Source organism: Ornithodoros turicata, chromosome 1 (genome assembly GCF_037126465.1).
Source record: "Ornithodoros turicata isolate Travis chromosome 1, ASM3712646v1, whole genome shotgun sequence".
Lineage (NCBI taxonomy): Eukaryota > Metazoa > Arthropoda > Arachnida > Ixodida > Argasidae > Ornithodoros > Ornithodoros turicata.
In genome coordinates, this window is record NC_088201.1 from 106341132 (window position 1) to 106360053 (window position 18922).

An 18922-nucleotide genomic window follows, 5' to 3' on the forward strand; every position below is an offset into this window, starting at 1 on the left:
ATATCTTCGGCGGATGCCAATTAAAGTTAGTTGTAAGTAAGCGCTCGTCCTATCTGCATCTACCTTGTGGTCGCGCAATCTAGCGCATTCCTCTGTACTGCAATGTACCAACTAGCCAGGCAACATATACTGCTCAAGAAAACACTTATCTGGTCATGTGTTTTGTGGTTTTCCACTGATCGCTAGCAGATGAACTCTACTACTTTACTTTGGTATCTGTGCTGTGCTTGCCGGCGGGGGGGGGGGGGGGGGGTGACCGCGAATTTGGGGATTGGGTCTCAGCTTGTGAATGACGATGATAAGAGAGCACCGTTTTGACAATATACGCAACCATCGGAATGTTGGAAGAGAAATGATCGGCTAGAAAGGCTGAAGGAAAGCTCAGGGGACACCTGTGCCAGTGCAGCCGGTAAGAAAATAAATTCGGCCCCGAAGGCTCAACGAAATTCGGCACCACGTCCCTGTTTTTTAACATGGCCTTCAGGTTACCACGAATTGTCAGTAGCTGTGTTCATTAAGCAAAGACCATGTTTTATTTTGTGAATAGCTATATAGCTATTATTTGGAACAAGCATAAAAATATGTTCGTCATTGCGACTCACTTGCATTACAAAACCCAAACTTCCTGAGGATACTTAGGTAAACAGAAGCGAGTGTTACTTACACAGGTAACCCGTACTTGTAGAATGGTGGTTGAAGAATCCCAGCCGGAAATGCTATAATGAATCAGGAAAAAGCAAACCAGAAGAAAACAACAGGTCATTTGAAGGTATTAGAGCACTGCACGGGCCTGGGCTTGGCGTTTTTCAGGCGGGCCTGGGCCGGGCTCGGGCTCCAGCCACCGGGCCCGGGCCGTGTACGAGCTTGACAACGCCAGACATGATCGGGCATGTACGCGAACTTATTTCACGAGACTGGAGAGCTGAACTTTCACGTTACTTTTTCCCCCCATTGGGTATGAGAATCAGGTATTCTCACTTTTTACATCTGATCATGCTTATTTCGTGAATTGGTCTGGATTTCACGCACGCACTCACACACATTTGGGGACGATTGGTGTGGGGTCCTGCACGAGCGTCAGTCAGGTTAGGTGTTAAGACATATTTCGTTCTTGTGACAGTGAGGTTAAGTGTTCTGACATATTTCGTTTTTACGAGAGTCCGCCAAGAGGATCGGTTAAGTTAGGTGTTCTGACATATATTTCGTTCGCCTGAGAGTTCAAGAAAAAGGAACTAACACTGGAGCATGAGTCATAGAGCTGCGATGGGTCTCTCTTGAACCGCAATGTGCATACGTCCACGCTCCGCTGCGCGCTGCGTTCCCAAGCAAGCAAGCACCAAGCACAGAGCGGCTTGCTGGCGGAGAAACACAGCCGCTGCTGCGTTCGAGTGTACCTTCTGACTCTCCACCATTTTGCTACGTCCTTTTTCTTGCTGCGGTGTGCCTCTTTAGTAAATCTAAATACGCCTCCGAACCCCGAGAACAGATAGAGCAGATGCGGGCTGGGACCGGGCCCGATGATGAAAACAGTCGGGTACGGGCTGAGCCTGGGCCGGCGGAGTCGGGCTCGGGTCGGGCAGGAAATATATGGAAGACGTCGGGCCCGGGCCGGGTACGGGCCGTAGCAGCCGGGCCTGGGCCGTGCACGGGCCTGAAAATTAGGCCCGTGCAGTGCTCTAGAAGGTACTCTGGAAATATAATACAGCGTCATACTAATACGAAATACGGTGTTTTAAAATCATTGCCACCGCAATTCATATAGATTATAGAGGATCTTATAGAGGAGCACATATCATGCGACACTCGAATTAACGCAATTAAGGAACTTTTCGGGTTTTCTGAAGTGCCACACTGGTTTCAATGTCAGGCAATTTCTAATGCCGCTCTACTGGAAGCATCGGCGATTCTTTGGCCGTTTGCTTCTTAAAGGTATCATAAAGCAGTGTAGATGCCACCTCAAAAAATTATATATTCGCTAGCCTGAGCCCTCAGTACTCTTAGACACCAGAAGCAGCAAATCAGTTGGGAAGATGGATCACTGTTGGCTGACGAAACGGGAAATATTTCGTGATCAAGAGGGGAATTAATTAAATAGGAGGAGCACCGTCACCGTTAAAAATGAAGAATTAGAAAAATGTGAAGGTTTCATATGTGCTAAACGCAAACGTGTGTAAATAATGTACAGTTGGGGTGTTAAAAGCAATAAGCGCATAATAATACTTACTAATGTCGTTGCGCCCAGGATGGTAGAAAGCACTTACCACAGCTGGGCCAGTGACCCACCTGGGACGTTGCGATGTCATAAACAAATGCATCAGCATATTTCGCAAAATATAGCTATAGTTTGGGCAATGTGTATATATATATATAAGTAGTATGGAATGAACACAGGCTGCCGCCAACGCTACAAGGCTTCTGGACACATTTAATTAGCAATTAAAGCTAATTGGGACCCCCCACAGTAAGCATCATCATCCACTGAGTCATCACACTAATTGGGGAGCATCTAACTCGTGTCCAGACCACCCTGTGCGTTGGCGGCAACCTGTGTCCATAAAAAAGAAAAAATAGATAGAGATAGAGTGGAGAGAAGAAGTTTAGTTGAAGATCAGCGATGCCATCTTGAAGAAAGCGGTCCCGAATGGCCGCTGACCATCGCTGGGCGACAGAGCACAGAGGCAGGTTGCAAAGCATCTTCAGCTGTGACCACACGTTCTGGACATCCTGTGACGTCAGCTGTGACGTCATCATGGCATGTCTGGGCAGGTTAGGACAGCTCTGGACATGCAAGGAGAAAAGCACTCGTAATACAGAGGTGTGAAAGCAAGAGTAAAGATGCTAACCATCAATAGCTATCAGCAAAAAGAATCATGCACAGAAGCAAAACAGCCCACCACAACAGCAGTCATGGGGAGCGCAGAATGATGCGACTGCTCTATCCGACAGCCAGGCGCAGAACTGAATCGTAATGATTTTTACTCCTCTATAAAGTCATGCATCTGTCCCTCTTGCAGTTGATTTCTGAACTAATTGAATCGCAAAATTATTAAGAATTGTTCTAGCACAATTCCCATTCAGGGCAGCACTCTCGACATCGTCAAGACAAGAATGTTCATTGTTAAAAAAGAGAAAATACAAAGTGTCAACATAGGAAAGCATGCAGGTTGGGGCATCTCAGGAGCCCTGTTACAGAAGGAAAAATCGCACGAACGCTGTGCAAAAGAGGAAAGCAAACACAGAAAAACACTTGAACAGAGTGAAAAAGACACATCATCACCGGACACATTGACTGCATTCCTTCATTGTAAATCGCTCATAACAAAACTCATCATCTGCAACCACACATCTGCACCTCATCAGAGGCAAACGGAACCCTACCGAAGCTACGCTCTTCCAGTAACGCCCAACGCAATTGCTAGGAACAGAATTAACGCGTCCTCACTCGCCAGTGTCCAAGAGAGAAGTGATTCCTTGCGCCCTCTGCAGACCTTTCTCATTAGTCATGACGTCATCCTATTGTGTCATGGCTACACTGTTTTTTCCACTAATGTCCAACCCATCGCCTCTGGACAAGGTTCACCTGGAACAATACAGCCGCGTTATGACGTCATCATGCACCCGCGTAGCTCAAGGACACATACAGGGGACCTGTTATTTATTGAATCACTATCCCAAGATTATTTCCTTTATTCTACTATAACGATTGCATACGAAACTATTGCAGAAAAACACCATGCATGAAAGCTGATTGTAGGAATTAAGCATTTCATTCGGGAAGTCTTACTAAATGAGACTTGCAAAAGAACAAAATATCCTAACACGTAACTCCATCAATGGCTACAAACAACAAGCTAATCGAGACATGTCCGTCCCATCTGAGAGCCAGGGAGGTAACTGAATAATGACGCTTTGTTCCTCGACTTGATAAAGCCAAGCACCTGTCCCCCTTCCGGTTACCCTCTGAACTAAATGAATCGCAAAATTATTAAGAATCGTTCTAGCACTACTCCCATTCAGGGCAGCACTATCGTCAAGACAAGAATGTTCCTTGCCAAAAAGAAAAACAGAACTACATGTAGAAGGAAAGCATGGCGGAACAGGTCCGGGCATGTCATCGCATGTTTGTCAGACATAGAGGGGGAAAAAAGCGAAAAGAAACACTTGAACAAAGCAGAAAACCAGCATCAAACTATTTCTAAACACACACACTTTCCTTATTCAAAAACAGTGCTCATCATAAATCCGTCCAGGACAATCCACACCATCCTCCATTTTTCTATTGCTACACTTTCTCCAGTAATGGTCAATGCATTGCTACAGACACCTGAAACACTGCGTAACGTCATCACATCCTGTCTGGAGAAGACAGAGGCAAAGACAAGGACTCCTATTATTTATTGAATTGCAATTATTTCCTTTGTCCCGCTCTTAATGATATTTATTCTTACATTAACATTCAACAAAAAACACTATGCACATTAGCGATTTTCACCCCAAAGGCTCATCATGGTCATTAGAATCACAACACCAGTAAACTACCACTTCTCTTTAAAATAATAAGCAAGACCACTCAACATCATCACCAGGCTTATGTAATACACGACCCTTTCTATGCTCATACATTCGTTGTCTGATGCTACACCTGCAAGCAAAAGGGCACGAAAGCCTTGGGGCAAAGTTCCATTCACGCTGGAGGAGGACTAGACAGAACGCCGTTACGGGAACATGATTGCATTCCTACTATATTAATGATTATTGCATTGCAGTTTAGAAAGACTATCACAAAAAGTCCGTACTACGCTCAACTATAATTTAGGAGCCTTAAATTCTACTTTCTATGGAAAGTATAATTGCCCTGTTACTTGGATCACTATTAATCAAGCGCTCCAATTTTGACTCTCTTCCCATTTCAGCCTTGTCATGCAGTGAAGCAGTCTCACAACAAAAAAATATTTAATTTACACTGAGGGTGGCGTGCTAGGAATTTCTGTCCCGCGCTCAGATGCAAGCATTTCTGCACAAATACCTATAACAGCTGACTTCCTCAACACACCATGCTCCTAATTACATGTAACAAACAAAAAACATAGAAACCCTCTTCTCACGAATTCAGCTGTACCATGCAACTTTCTTCTGCGTAAAATCAGTGAAAAAGGGAAAGGGCAACAAAAAATTGTGCGCACTTGTGCTTGAATTGCAATGACTTGAAAAACCGAAGCATACGCTAATAAACTAAGAAAAAGACATCCATTTCTGCTATCAATAATTCTTGCATAAGGCTACATACACAGCCGCATTGCCTTTGCGTAAAGAAAGCACGGGACAAGGGCACACAAATTCCTTTAAGCCAGCAGGGAAAAGGCTTAAGACAGAGCGCTCAGGAATAATAGTAGTCCCCGGACATCGCTACAAAAGTTACAAAAAGGCTAACACAAGACGACAACAACAACAAGATACTAGTGGCGGGTAAAATTTCAACGCTGCTAAACAAGTTCAGACATGCCATGATGACGTCACAAATCAAGGAAAAAGCAGCTCAGGAGACGGCAGCTCAGGAATGCACAAGGAGACGTACTTTATAGGAATTTATACTCCACACTCAGCACAGAACAGGGACAGGACAGGGATACACAAATTTCCTTAAGTGAGCAGGAAAAAGGCTTAACTCGAACCGCTCAGGAATAATTGGAGAATTACCGCTACGAAACTCGACGGCTAGCACAACATGACACCAACAAGATACTAGCGGCGGGTAAAACTGCAACAAGAAAGACACTGCTAAACATGTCCAGACATGACATGGTGACGTCACAAATCAGGAAAAAAGCACACACACACACCGCACGCACTTGTGCACCAATAGCTGTAACTGCAAGAAATCGTAGCGCACGCTAGTCAACTGAGAAAAATACACTCATTTCTGCTATCAGAAAATTATTGTATAATGCGATACACACAGCTGCGTTGTCCCTGCGTAAAGAAAGCGCAGGCCAAGCGTCTACACCAAACGAACAGGGAAACTCGCTTCTACTGGGCATTACCGCACATCGCTACGAAGCTCATCGGCTAACACAAAAAACAAGAAGATATTAGCGAAGCGTAAATATTGCAGCAAGAAAGACACTACTGAACAAGTCCAGACATGCGACATCGCATACAAAATACTGCTCATCGGAGAAAAGGCCTAAAGCCTGCAAGAGAAAATCATAGAGCATACACAACTTCATTTTTCTATTTCGCGTAAACTAAACGCGGTTTGCGATTTCCTGCTCGGACAACGACGTACACATTTTCTTAGGGAGCAGAGAAATATAAGAATTTCTACTCCGTGCTCAGGATACCAGCATTTCTGCTCAAAAACCCATAACTGCAAAATTAAGCACTGCTTACTTCATCAACATATCGAGCACCCAACAATATCATACAAACAACCCCACTTCCACTGATAGAACACTATTCAGCTTTTACCAGGAGGCTTTCTTCTGCGTAAAAGTAGAGAAAATAAGAAAAGGCCAGTGAAAAATTACACGCACTTTTGCTCGCGTAGCTATAAGAGAAAGAAAAAATAAAATAACGAGGCACATGCTAATAAACTGTGACAAAGACACCCATTCCTGCTATCAGATAATTATTGCATAATGCTATATACACAGTTGGACACACTCATACACACTCGTTGATGTAACGCGAACATGCGTTCCTTTCTTTTTTGGTTCGCGCCGGCCGAGTGGCGATATCCTATTACATCCGGAACGAAGGCCTATTGTTTTGCGTTCGCATACATGTCTGTACCGTGTTTTGACGATTGTAGGATAATTATTGACTTGAGGAATAATATGGATTTATGTGGTTGTAAAAATAGACTGTGTTTGTGAGTGTGAAAATGTGAGCGTGTGTGTGTGTGTGTGTGTGTGTGTGTGTGCGCGCGCTTTTCTGAACCAGGGAACCCACTTGACAGGTAAGTGGTATGTGTTTGCCTTTTCGCGTGACACGAGTGATACATTTATGGAATATTGCGTGAAATAGTGGTTTAAAAAATAAGGGTAGTCGCGTTTGCACTGCCATCTGTAGGACAGGTCGAGCGTTTTTAATGGAATTGCCTCGCGAACCTGGTGAAATCTTCGTTTCGGGCAGGCTATTTTTTAAGTGCCCGACGCCGGTCCTATTGCGGTGCATTTGATATGCTTTCCTGAAGCAGTGTGATTTGTTCTTGTAGTGTGGTTCACTCTTTCAGCTCCAATTCTATCAGTAGAAATGAACAGGAGTGTTTGTTTGTTTGTTGGTATGTGTCAGTCACGTTCGTAGCGCTGTTGAAGCTTTGTTTTATTTGCAAATATTCAGACTTTATGGTGTTAAGCTGTCCGAGAAGAAGTGACTTTCCCTGCTCACTTAAGATAAATTGTGTGTCCTTTTTCTGTGCTTTCTTCACGCAGGGACAATGCAATTGTGTATTTAGCATTATGCAACAATTACCTGATAGCAGAAATGGGTGTCTTTGTCACAGTTTATTAGCGTGTGCCTCGTTATTTTGTTTTATTTTTTCTCTTATAGCTATGCGAGCAAAAGTGCGTGTAATTTTTCATTGGCCTTTTCTTATTTTCTCTACTTTTACACAGAAGAAAGCCTCCTGGTAAAAGCCGAATAGTGTTCTCTCAGTGGAAGTGGTATTGTTTGTTTGATTTTGTTGGGTGCTCGATATGTTGATGAAGTAATGTGTAGAAGATGTGTGACGAAGTAATGTGAAGTAATGATGTTAAGCAGTGCTTAATTTTGCAGTTATTGGTTTTTGAGCAGAAATGCTGGTACGGAGTAGAAATTCCTATATTTCTCTGGTCCCTAAGAAAATTTGTACGTTGTTTTCCGAGGAGGAAATAGCAAACCGCGTTTAGTTAACGCGAAATAGAAAAATGAAGTTGTGTATGCTCTATGATTTTCCGTCACAGGCTTAGGCCTTTCCCCGATGAGCAGTATTTTGTATGCGATGTCGCATGTCTGAACTTGTTCAGTAGTGCCTTTCTTGCTGCAATTTTTACCCTTCGCTAATATCTTGTCGTTTTGTGTTAGCCGATGAGCTTCGTAGCGATGTGCGGGAACGCCCAGTAGAAGCGATTTTGCCTGTTCATTTTGTGTAGATGCTTGGCCTGCGCTTTCTTTACGCAGGGACAACACAGCTGTGTGTATCGCATTATGCAATAATTTTCTGATAGCAGAAATGAGTGTCTTTTTCTCAGTTGATTAGCGTGCGCTATGGTTACAGCCATTGGAGCGCAAGGGCGTGCGGTGTGTGTGTGCTTTTTTCCTGATTTGCGACGTCATCATGGCACGTCTGGACTTGTTTAGCAGTGTCTTTCTTGTTGCAGTTTTACCCGCCGCTAATATCTTGTTGGTGTCATGTTGAGCCAGGCGTCGAGTTTCGTAGCGATAAGCGGTGATTCTCCAAATATTCCTGAGCGGTTCGACTTAAGCCTTTTCCCTGCTCACTTTAGGAAATTTGTGTATCCCTGTCCTGTGCTTTCTTTACGCAAGGGAAATGCGGCTCTGTATGTGGCATTATGCAACAATTATCTGGTGGCAGAAATGGGTGTCTTTTTCTCAGTTTATTAGCGTGCGCTACGGTGTCTTGCAGTTACAGCTAGTCGGGAACAAATGCCGTGTAATTTTTCGCGGTTCTTTTCTCCTTTCACTGCTTTTACTCAGAATGTAGATGACGGGAAACAGTCAGCATCCAGGTAGAGCAGAAGAAAGCCGCTTCACAAAGGAGAGTTCATGAGAATTGAGTTTGTTTGTTTTTTGTTATATGTTGTTGAGTGTCAGTATTCACTTTGCTCGACATGTTGATGGAGTAAGCTGTTCGCATTTATAGGTATTTGTGCAGAAATGCTGGTATCTGAGTGTGGAGTATAAATTCCTATAAAGCACGTCTCCTTGTGGATTCCTGAGCTGCTGACTGTGTGTGCGTGCTTTTTTCCTTGATTTGTGACGTCATCATGGCATCTCTGAACTTGTTTAGCAGCGTTGAAATTTTACCCGCCACTAGTATCTTGTTGTTGTTGTCGTCTTGTGTTAGCTGTTGACTTTTGTAGCGATGTCCGGGGACTACTATTATTCCTGAGCGCTCCGTCTTAAGCCTTTTCCCTGCTCGCTTAAAGGAATTTGTGTGCCCTTGTCCTGTGCCTTCTTTACGCAAGGGCAATGCGGCTGTGTATGTAGCATTATGCAAGAATTATCTGATAGCAGAAATGAGTGTCTTTTTTTTTAGGTTATTAGCGTATGCTTCGGTTTTTGAAGTCATTGCAATTCAAGCGCAAGTGCCCACAATTTTTTGTTGCCCTTTCCCTTTTTCACTGATTTTACGCAGAACAGAGTTGCATGGTACAGCTGAATTCGTGAGAAGAGGGTTTCTATGTTTTTAGTCAGCTGTTATAGGTATTTGTGCAGAAATGCTTGCATCTGAGCGCAGGGCAGAAATTACTAGCACGCCACCCTCAGTGTAAATTAAATATTTTGGTTGTGAGACTGCTTCAGTGCATGACAAGGCTGATATGGGAAGAGAGAAAAATTGGAGAGCTTGATTAATAGTGATACAAGTAACAGGGTAATTATGGTTTCCATTGAAAGTAGAATTGTAAGGCTCCTAAATTACAGTTGAGCGTAGTACGGACTAGTTGTTATAGTCTTTGAAAACTACAATACAATAATCATTAATATTGTAGGAATGCAATCATGTTCTCGTAACGGCGTTCTGCATCGTCCTCCGTCGAGCGCGAATGGAACTTTGCCCCCAGGCTTTCGCGCCTTTTTGCTCGCATGTGTAGCCTCAGACAACAAATGTATGAGCATAGAAAGGGTCATGTATTACATAAGTCTGGTGAATATGTTGAGTGGTCTCACTTATTATTTTAAAGAGCAGTGGTAGTTTACTGGTGTTGTGATTCTAATGATCATGATGAGCCTTTCGGGTGAAAATTGCTAATATGCATGGTGCTTTTTTGTTGGATTTTAATGTAAGAATGAATATCATTAAGCGTAAGACAAAGGAAATAATCTTGCGATTCAATAAATAATAGGAGTCTTTGTCTTTGCCGCTGTCTTCTTCAGACAGGATGTGATGATGTCACGCAGTGTTTCGGTGTCTGTAGCAATGCATTGACCGTTACTGGAAAAAAATGTAGCAGTAGAAAAATGGAGGATGGTGTGCATTGTCCTGGGTGGATTTATGATGAGCACTGTTTTTGAATGAGAGGAGTGTGTGTGTTTAGAAATAGTTTGATGCTGGTTTTCTGCTTTGTTCAAGTGTTTCTCTTTGCTTTTTCCCCCCTTGTTGTCTGACAAACATGCGCTGACATGCCCTGACCTGTTCAGTCATGCTTTCCTTTTGCATGTAGTTCTGTTTTTCTTTTTGACAAGGAACATTCCTGACGATGTCGATAGTGCTGCCTTGAATGGGAGTAGAGCTAGAAAGCTTCTTAGTAATTTTGCGATTCATTTAGTTCAGAGAGTAACCGCAAGGGGGACAGATGTGTGACTTTATTCAGCAGGAACAAAGCGTGATTATTCAGTTATCTCCCTGGCTTTCGGATGGGACCGGACATGTCTCGATTAGCTCGTTGCATGTAGCCATTGATGGAGTTACGTGTTAGGATATTTTGTTCTTTTTCTAGTCTCATTTAGTAAGACTTTGGGAATGAAATGCTTAATTCCTACAATCAGCTTTCATGCATGGTGTTTTTCTGCAATAGTTTCCTATGCAATCGTTATACAGTCGACCCGCGTTTATCCGGACTTCATTTATCCGGATCCTGCGCTATCCGGACAAAAAAGCATGGGGACGGATTTCTCCCCATGTATTTCGCCCTCGTTTACCGGACTTCAGCTTCCGGACTCGGACGAGAATTCCAGGGGACAGAAGTGAGTTATACCCAATAATTGGCTTCAGTTATGCGGTCATTGTCCAGGAACAACACTTGGCCCACACCTAGTCAAGCGAGGCCGAGAACCCTGGTCGTGGCCTTCCTTTTACTGACATAAAGACGGTGTTGCTAGGGAGAATTTTCCCCTTTCTTACTTTGCATGTTACACAAAAGTAATCCACTGAGCAGTCTGGTCATTTCAGACTGAGAAGGTCCGAAACGAGGACCCCTGCGCTGCAATCATAGATGACGACATCGTCAGTGTCGTAGCTTCCGATAGTGTTCAAGAAGAATCTGATGATGAAACCGTGGTGCATCAGCTATGACGGTAGAAAATGCGCGGGCGGCACTGAGAACAGCACTATTATTTTTCGAGTAATGGAACAATATTTCGCAAGTCAATGCCATTCGCAAAGGTTTGCAAGAACTGGATGCGTGTATTAGAATGAAACAGATGATAATGGATAGTTTTCTGTGTAATGGTCAATAAAGATGTGTGTTTAGAGTAACTCTGTTTTTTCGTGTTTCACTTATCCAGTTCCCCCGCTATCTGGACATTTTCACAGGAAATGAGGCCGTCCGCATAAACACGGGTCGACTGTAGTAGAATGAAGGAAATAATCTTGGGATAGTGATTCAATAAATAACAGGTCCTCTGTCTAGAGTGTGCGTAACCTTGAGCCACGCATGTGCATGCTTGGGTCATACCGCGACTCTGTTGTGTCAGGTGGACCTCGTGCAGAGGCGATGGGTTGGACATTAGTGGAAAAAAACAGTGTAGCCCTGAGACAATAGGATGACATCACGACCAATGAGCAAAGCCTGCAGAGGGCGCAAGGATACACTTCTCTGTTGGACACTGGCGGGTGTGGACACGTTAATTCTGTTCCTAGCAATTGCGTTGGACATTAGTGGAAGAGCGTAGCTTCGGTGGGGTTCCATTTGCTTCTTTGCTTTGGGGTGCGGATGTGTGGTTCGTCACTGGTGAATGGTGGATCTTCTGACGAGCGGATTTACAATGAGGGAATGCAGTGTACATGTCCGATGATGGTGAGTGTCTTTTCACTCTGTTCAAGTGTGTCTCTGTGTTTGCTTTCCTCTGTTGCCCAGCAGTCGTGCGATTTATCCTCATGTAATAGCGCTCCTGACATGCCCCGACATGCATGCTTTCCTCTGTTGTCGCTTTGTATATGTTTATTTTTTGACAAGGAACATGCTTGTCTTGATGATGTCAATAGTGCTGCCCTGAATGGGAATAGTGCTAGAACAATTCCTAATAATTTTGTGATTAAATTAGTTCAGAAATCAACCGCAAGAGGTACAGATGCATGACTTTAGAGAGGAGTAAAAAGCATTATGATTCAGTTCTGCGCCTGGCTGTCGGATGGAATGGACGTATCGTTCTGCGCTCTTCGTGACTGATGTGTTGTGTAGCTAATTCTTTCGCCAACTTTGTCTCCGCTTTGTTTGCGATTTTCATGCCCATGCATGTGGGGCGCTGGTTGTTGTTGTACCTGTAAGGGCATCCCCACCATTTTCTACCTTCCGCAAAAGCTGCCTTGGGAACGAGAGTAGTCTGGCATTATTCTTAATAATTTTGCCATGAAATTAGTTGAGAAAGTAACCGCTAGGGGGCTACTGATGCGTAACTCTATAGAAGAGAAAAAGGCATTATGAATCAGTTCTGTGCCTGGCTGTCAGATGGAGCAGTCGCATCGTTCTACGCTCCCCGTGACTCCTGTTGTGGTGGGTTGATTTGTTGTGTAAATAATCATTTTGCACATGATAATTTTGTACCCCCTTTTTTATGATTTTCATGCCTGTGCACGTCGGGCGCTGGTTGCTATTGTCCAGGCATCCCCGCCATTTTCTATCTTCTTCAGCCTTAGGAACGGGAGTAGCGCTGGCGTGATTCTTAATAATTTTGTGATGAAATTAGTTGAGCAAGTACCCGCTAGGAGGGTGCAGATGCGCGACTTTATAGAGGTGAAAAAAGCATTATGATTCAGTTCTGTGCCTGGCTGTCGGATGAAGCAGTCACATCATTCTGCGCTCCCCGTGACTGCTGTTGTGGTGGGCTGTTTTGCTTCTGTGTCTGATTCTTTTTGTTGATAGCTATTGATGGTTAGCGTCTTTACTCTTACTTTCACAGCCTGTGTATTACGAGTGTTTTTCTCCTTGCATGTCCAGACCTGTCCTAACCTGCACAGACATGCCATGATGACCTCACAGCTGACGTCACAGGATGTCCAGAACTTGTGGTCAGAGCTGAAGATGCTTTGCAACCTGCCTCTGTGCTCCGTCGCCCAGCGATGGTCATAGGCTGTTCCGGACCGCTTTCTTCAAGATGGCGTCGTTGATCTTCAACTAAACTTATTCTCTACACTCTACCTCTATCTATTTTTTTCTTTTTTATGGAAACAGGTTGCCGCCAACGCACAGGGTGGTCTGGACACGAGTTAGATGCGTCCCAATTAGTGTGATGACTCAATGGATGATGCTGATTACTGTGGGGGGTCCCAATTAGCTTTAATTGCCAATTAAACGTGTCCAGAAGCCTTGTAGCGTTGGCGGCAGTCTGTGTTCATTCCATACTACTTATATATATATATATATATATATACAAGGGAAAAATAGCCGGAGCTCTTTGGCTGCACGTATAGCATATGTTGGTAAGTCAAACGTCGCCATTCCAGTACTGGACAGATCTTTTGGCCTGCTTGGGCCTCATCAGCAGTACTCCGGCAGGCAACGTTTGAGCGGATGGCGTCAGAAGGTCACGTAACACGCGATTCCTCCGGTCAGGGTGAGCTAACTCACCACTGAAAACCAAGTGCAAAGCCAGTGAAGAATACTAGGGAAAAATAGTCGGAGCTCTTTGGCTGCTCGTAGCATGAGGCCCAAGCAGGCCGAAACAGCTGTCCAGTACTGGCATGGCGACGTTTGACTGAAAAACATATGCTATACGTGCAGCCAAAGAGGTTCGGCTATTTTTTCCTTAGTATACTTCACTGGCTTTGCACAGGGCTTTCAGTGGTGAGTTAGCTCGCCCTGACGGGAGAAATCACGTGTTACGTGACCTTCTGACGCCATCCGCTGAAACGTTCCCTGCCTGCGTGCTGCTGATGAGGCCCAAGCAGGCCGAAACAGCTGTCCAATACTGGCATGGCGACGTTTGACTTGCACTTTGGATTAATGAACCGCTTGAGACAGGCGTCAGTCGAGTACCCTCCGCGTTTCTGCAACCACGCTGGGCAGATAGTGCCGTAAATAGAACGCTGTCAACCTGCGTGCACTATGGAGCCCCTGTATTCCTTGCCTAGCTTCGCATACCTTTGTATGTCCCTCGCTAGCATTTTACTGTGTATCAAATTTGTTGTAGAAGAAAAAAATAAAGGAAAGGAAACTAAAAAGCTCTTTTAGATGCAAGCACGCAATAACACTGATAGTTCTAGGTTTCAACGAAACACTTACGAAGCGTGCATGTACTTTATAATAGCGAACCACGCAACAACAACACAATTCTGGAAGGAAGAGAAAGAACGAGTAAGCGACTGTACTGAGTAACCGATTTTCAATTCCCAACTTACATTCCAGTAACTTTGAGATACTCGCTTCTTTGAAGCAATATCGATGGTTTCAAAATGACGTACGAGGTAGTCGATGTCAATTGTGCTTGTACAACATAGTATCGCCACTTCTTAAGGGCCACTATAGGTACGTCTAGATATTTAGTCGTAGTTTTAAGCACCTACGCCAAAATAGGCATTGACACCGGAATACGCATTTATCTCCACTATCAAAACCGTATCGGAGGTTCGCCAGCACCAAGTTCGTGTTCCTGTATTGAGAAGGCACTATTAGACCCTACCCTGCGGCACGTGCAGCATGTTGCCACACAAATAGGCTGATTCCCACCTTACATGTAAATCTACTCCCAATTCGATTTTTGATGTTAAAAAAAAGCATTTTCCTATGAATCCGAGCTCTAATCATGAGATAGATTACTGTAAGAAATCGGAGACGACGATGACGTGTACCCTTTCATCTGTCAGGTGTTCCTGGCGCCTGCGCGTGTGCTTTCGATTTCATTCCTCGACGACGGCCGACTGATTCGGCACTAGTCTCTTCTGGGCTTGTCCAGGCCACATCGGGCAATTAAACTGCTCTTTCTGCCAGTTGAGGTTCTTTTTTTCTACACGATTTTTGGTGCCGAAACCCGGGAGCCCACGCCTTTTCTGGAATATCTGCGAAAGGACTCTTGAACTATGGACCGCCTTCGTAAGCAACGCGCCCCGGTTCGGTCACGAATTACGAAGCTGGCTGACGAAATAAAGGAAATTCTGAGTGCTGAAAGTCCTTCATGTCCAGACCTTGAGTTGAAGCTTTCTCTCCTTACCGCGATGGCCGCCGTACTCGCAGGCATGGACAGCGAAATAGCGGCAATTGTCGACGAACAAGAGATTGAAGCTGAGGCGCAAGGATGCGATCAGTATGTGGAAAGTATTGCTCAGGCTACACTCAGTGCCAATCCACATCTCTCACAATGCATCGTACAGTCGCCTTCAAGCGCCCATGACAGGCCATCCACATCTAACGGACACCGGCCTCACGCCCTCACGCTAACGGGCTGCGCTTGCCTAAACAAGACTCGTTTGCGGGAGAATTATCAGCGTGGCAATCGTTCTGGAACCAGTTCAACTCCGGTGTGTACGAGAACTCGTCTCTGTCGGCAATCGAAAAATGTCAATATCTGCGTTCGCTTGTCAAGGGAAAGGCTGAGTTGGCCATAAAGGGAATCGACTTAACTGCGGACAAATATCCGGCTGCCATCAGCATCTTAGAACAACAGTTTGGCAGTCGGGATCGGACTCATCGCAGAGCATATGGGACAGCTTTTAGAACTACATCATGCACGATCCTCTGACGACGTGACGAAGCTCAGTGTACTTCATGACACTGTAAGAGTACGGGTGCGGAATTTGAAGAACTTACAAATTCCTGAGAGCGCTTACAGCATAGTACTTATGACGGACATGCTACGAAAACTCCCTCCAGACTTGGAGCTAGAGTATTATCGGCATCACGCGCAACAACTATCTGGAACCGACGCGAGGCACGTAGCGGCTGACTCACGAGAAGTTTCTCCGACAGCAGACACCGGTACTCTTGACCATCTAATTTCCTTCCTTCAGAGGGAAGTAGTGCACAGAGAACGAATGGTGCCACGGAAAAGGGAAGCTCCATCCCATCAGGCATACTCTTTTTCCTCTGGCCATACCCCTAAAATCACTTCTGCCGCAGCTCTCACCACCATCGCGGACTCTACAATTCGAGAGCCAAAATCCTTTCCGTGCTCCCTATGTGGATCAAATGACCATTCCGTTGTAAACTGCGTCACCACCTTGGACCCCGGAGCAAAAGCTTGCAAAATTACGCCAAGCGGGATGTTGTTTCGAGTGTGGCAAACCCCGACATCTGGCTAAAGAGTGTCGCACCGCCAAGCGACTTTCCTGTTCACACTGTACCGGCAAACACTTGACATTCTTGTGCTGCAAGAACGTACAAGCTACGCACGTATCATCGGTGAATTACGCGATTATCTCAGCTGAGCATGACTTACCGCCCGCACCTCTTGGGAATCCCTTGCATGACGGCGCCTCCACCGCCATCAACATTTCTAGTGTTCACAACGGCTCAGTCATCCTACTTCAAACGGTAAGATCATGGGTCGCAGCCCCGCGTTCCCCCAAGAGGAAGCTCATCCGTATTTTGCTTGATGGAGGGAGACAGTGGACGTTCATCCGCAAGGATGTTTCAGCACAGCTACGAAGCCCCACAACAGGTCACGTACAGCTTGCTATCTTTGCACTAGGGCGACGCGGAAATATCGAAGCCTTGTCTCGCCGGGTGCGAATATCGCTAACGCCACTTTTGGCCCACGACCATCTGGAAATAGAGGCCCTTGTGTTCGAAGACATGTGTATGGAAACCTTCCAATTCCACAAGCCGTCATCACTGACCAACTTGTTCAATCTGGTGTTCCTATTGCGAACGATATCGCCTCTCGACTCGACATACCCGGTTTCTCATTGCTAATAGGCTGTCATTACTACTGGCACGTCGTCACCGGCCAAGTGAAGAAATTGTATGACGGTTTCGTGGCCGTAGAGACTGAGATAGCCGTGGGTGAGTAACCGTTTAATGACTGTGACATGAGATGCAGGGAATAAACATGCTGTGATCAGTACGCCGCCAAGTCCAGAATGAGAACATGAAGTACTTCTTCGTTAGCCACCAGTGGCGCCACCACAATACCTCCCCCTTTAGGTCGAGCCGTAGCGGTCGACAGGATGACGATTCCGTAAGGAGTGGCGGCGTTCACTGCTGTCCGGTCCCGTTGCTTCGTTTCCTGGTGCCGACGCTGGCCTGCGAACGGGAGACGGTTCAGTTGATGTCTGGTTGTCGCCACAGGAGACGAAGGTGTCATCGACTTCTGGGAATGGCAAGAGGCAGTCTGGCGAGAGACAAGAGGCAGGCGATGTCCTAGGAAATTCGTCCTCCCAGGATTGAAGACTTCCCCTTTGCTTGAGATGATCTTTATGTACGCGATGCTCCTTACCATCAGCATCTCGCACTCGGAATATAACCTTCCCCTCCTGGCCCGCAATGGTCGCTCTTCTCCAGTGTACCTTTTTGTGTGGGTCATGCATCCAGACACACGTGTTGGACCCAAAAGATCTGTCTCGTGCCAGTTTGTCGTGGCATCGCTTCGGGCGTTCCTTAGCGGCGACGTCCCTTGCAGGAGATGATGAAGACGAACCAGCGGGCCGTACAAGATCCAGCACGGACCGATAACACCGATTGTTGAGTAACTCACATGGTGGACGGCCTGTCGACGCATGTGGGGTTACCCGGTATTTGAAAACGAACCTTCTCAAAACCTCCCTGTCCTCCATGCTTGAACGGGACACCGCAGCTTTTAAAGTTCGGACAAAGTTCTCTGCTTGTCCGTTCGACTTGGGATGATATGGAGGAGTCCGAACATGATGAATTCCTTGTTCCGACAAGAAACGTTCGAAAAGTTGACTAATGAAAGGAGGGCCATTGTCCGACACCAGTACCTCGGCAAGACCATTGTGAAGAAAGATGTCTTTCAACACTTCAGTAGTCTTCATTGCTGTGGTAGACACCATGCGCACAACTTCTGGCCACTTGCTGAAAGTGTCTACTAAGATGAAATAATGATTCCCATGCAGCTCTGCAAAATCAACATGCAGTCGACACCAGGGCTTCTCTGGTGACTCCCACTGATGAAGTGGCACCGATGCAACCAACAAACAGCTCGTTGAGATTGATGCCTAGCTTGCGTATCCACTCTCGCCCAAGAAGATTAGTGTGCTCCATCTTGGTGAAGATAACTGGTAGGGTTTCTTCTCTTCCATCGATGAAGACATGAAGGTCTGCCGCCCCACCAAGCGGAATTTCATTCTTGTTGAAGGTGCGTATACGGACTGAAGAGGGATGTAGCCTTGGCTCGCCCAATTTCTTGTACGTCCGATCGTCCAGAATGAGAACATGAAGTACGCGCTCTCGCGCTTCTTCGTTAGCCACCAGTGGCGCCACCACAGCGACAATCTTCGGCTGGGTACCACAAGGTCCCCAACCAGGAGAGCTCAAACTTTCTCACCAACCCTCGCGGGATACACATCTTCTACACGTTCAAGCTCGCGACGTAACGATAACCAAAGAACTACAAAACTTCTGGGACACTGAGCATCTTGGAATCAAGGACGATACCTCCCCCCTGACAACGGGCGGCAATCCGATATTATAACGCGTTTCCGAGTCTGCACGGCTCAGCGACCATCGTTACACAGTCCGACTTCCTTGGAGAGGTGATGTGGAACTCTAGGCGATAACAAGGAGGTAGCTCTGAAGCGTCTTGCTATCCTCACCCAAACTCTCCGAAGAGATCAAACGCTTCCTCAAATGTATGACACAACTATCCG

At 45.6% G+C, this 18922-nt stretch overlaps 1 protein-coding gene across 1 annotated transcript in view; it reads right to left on the bottom strand.

Moving 5' to 3' along the window:
• Nucleotides 1-18922, bottom strand: part of LOC135381923 (neprilysin-1-like) — a 178002-nt gene that overhangs the window by 104938 nt on the left and 54142 nt on the right. The window contains exons 3-4 of the mRNA XM_064612572.1: nt 2225-2283; nt 665-716 (exon numbers count right to left, since the gene is read on the bottom strand). Coding sequence (XP_064468642.1) covers nt 665-716; nt 2225-2283 — 111 coding nt within the window. The remainder of the gene's footprint in view (nt 1-664; nt 717-2224; nt 2284-18922) is intronic.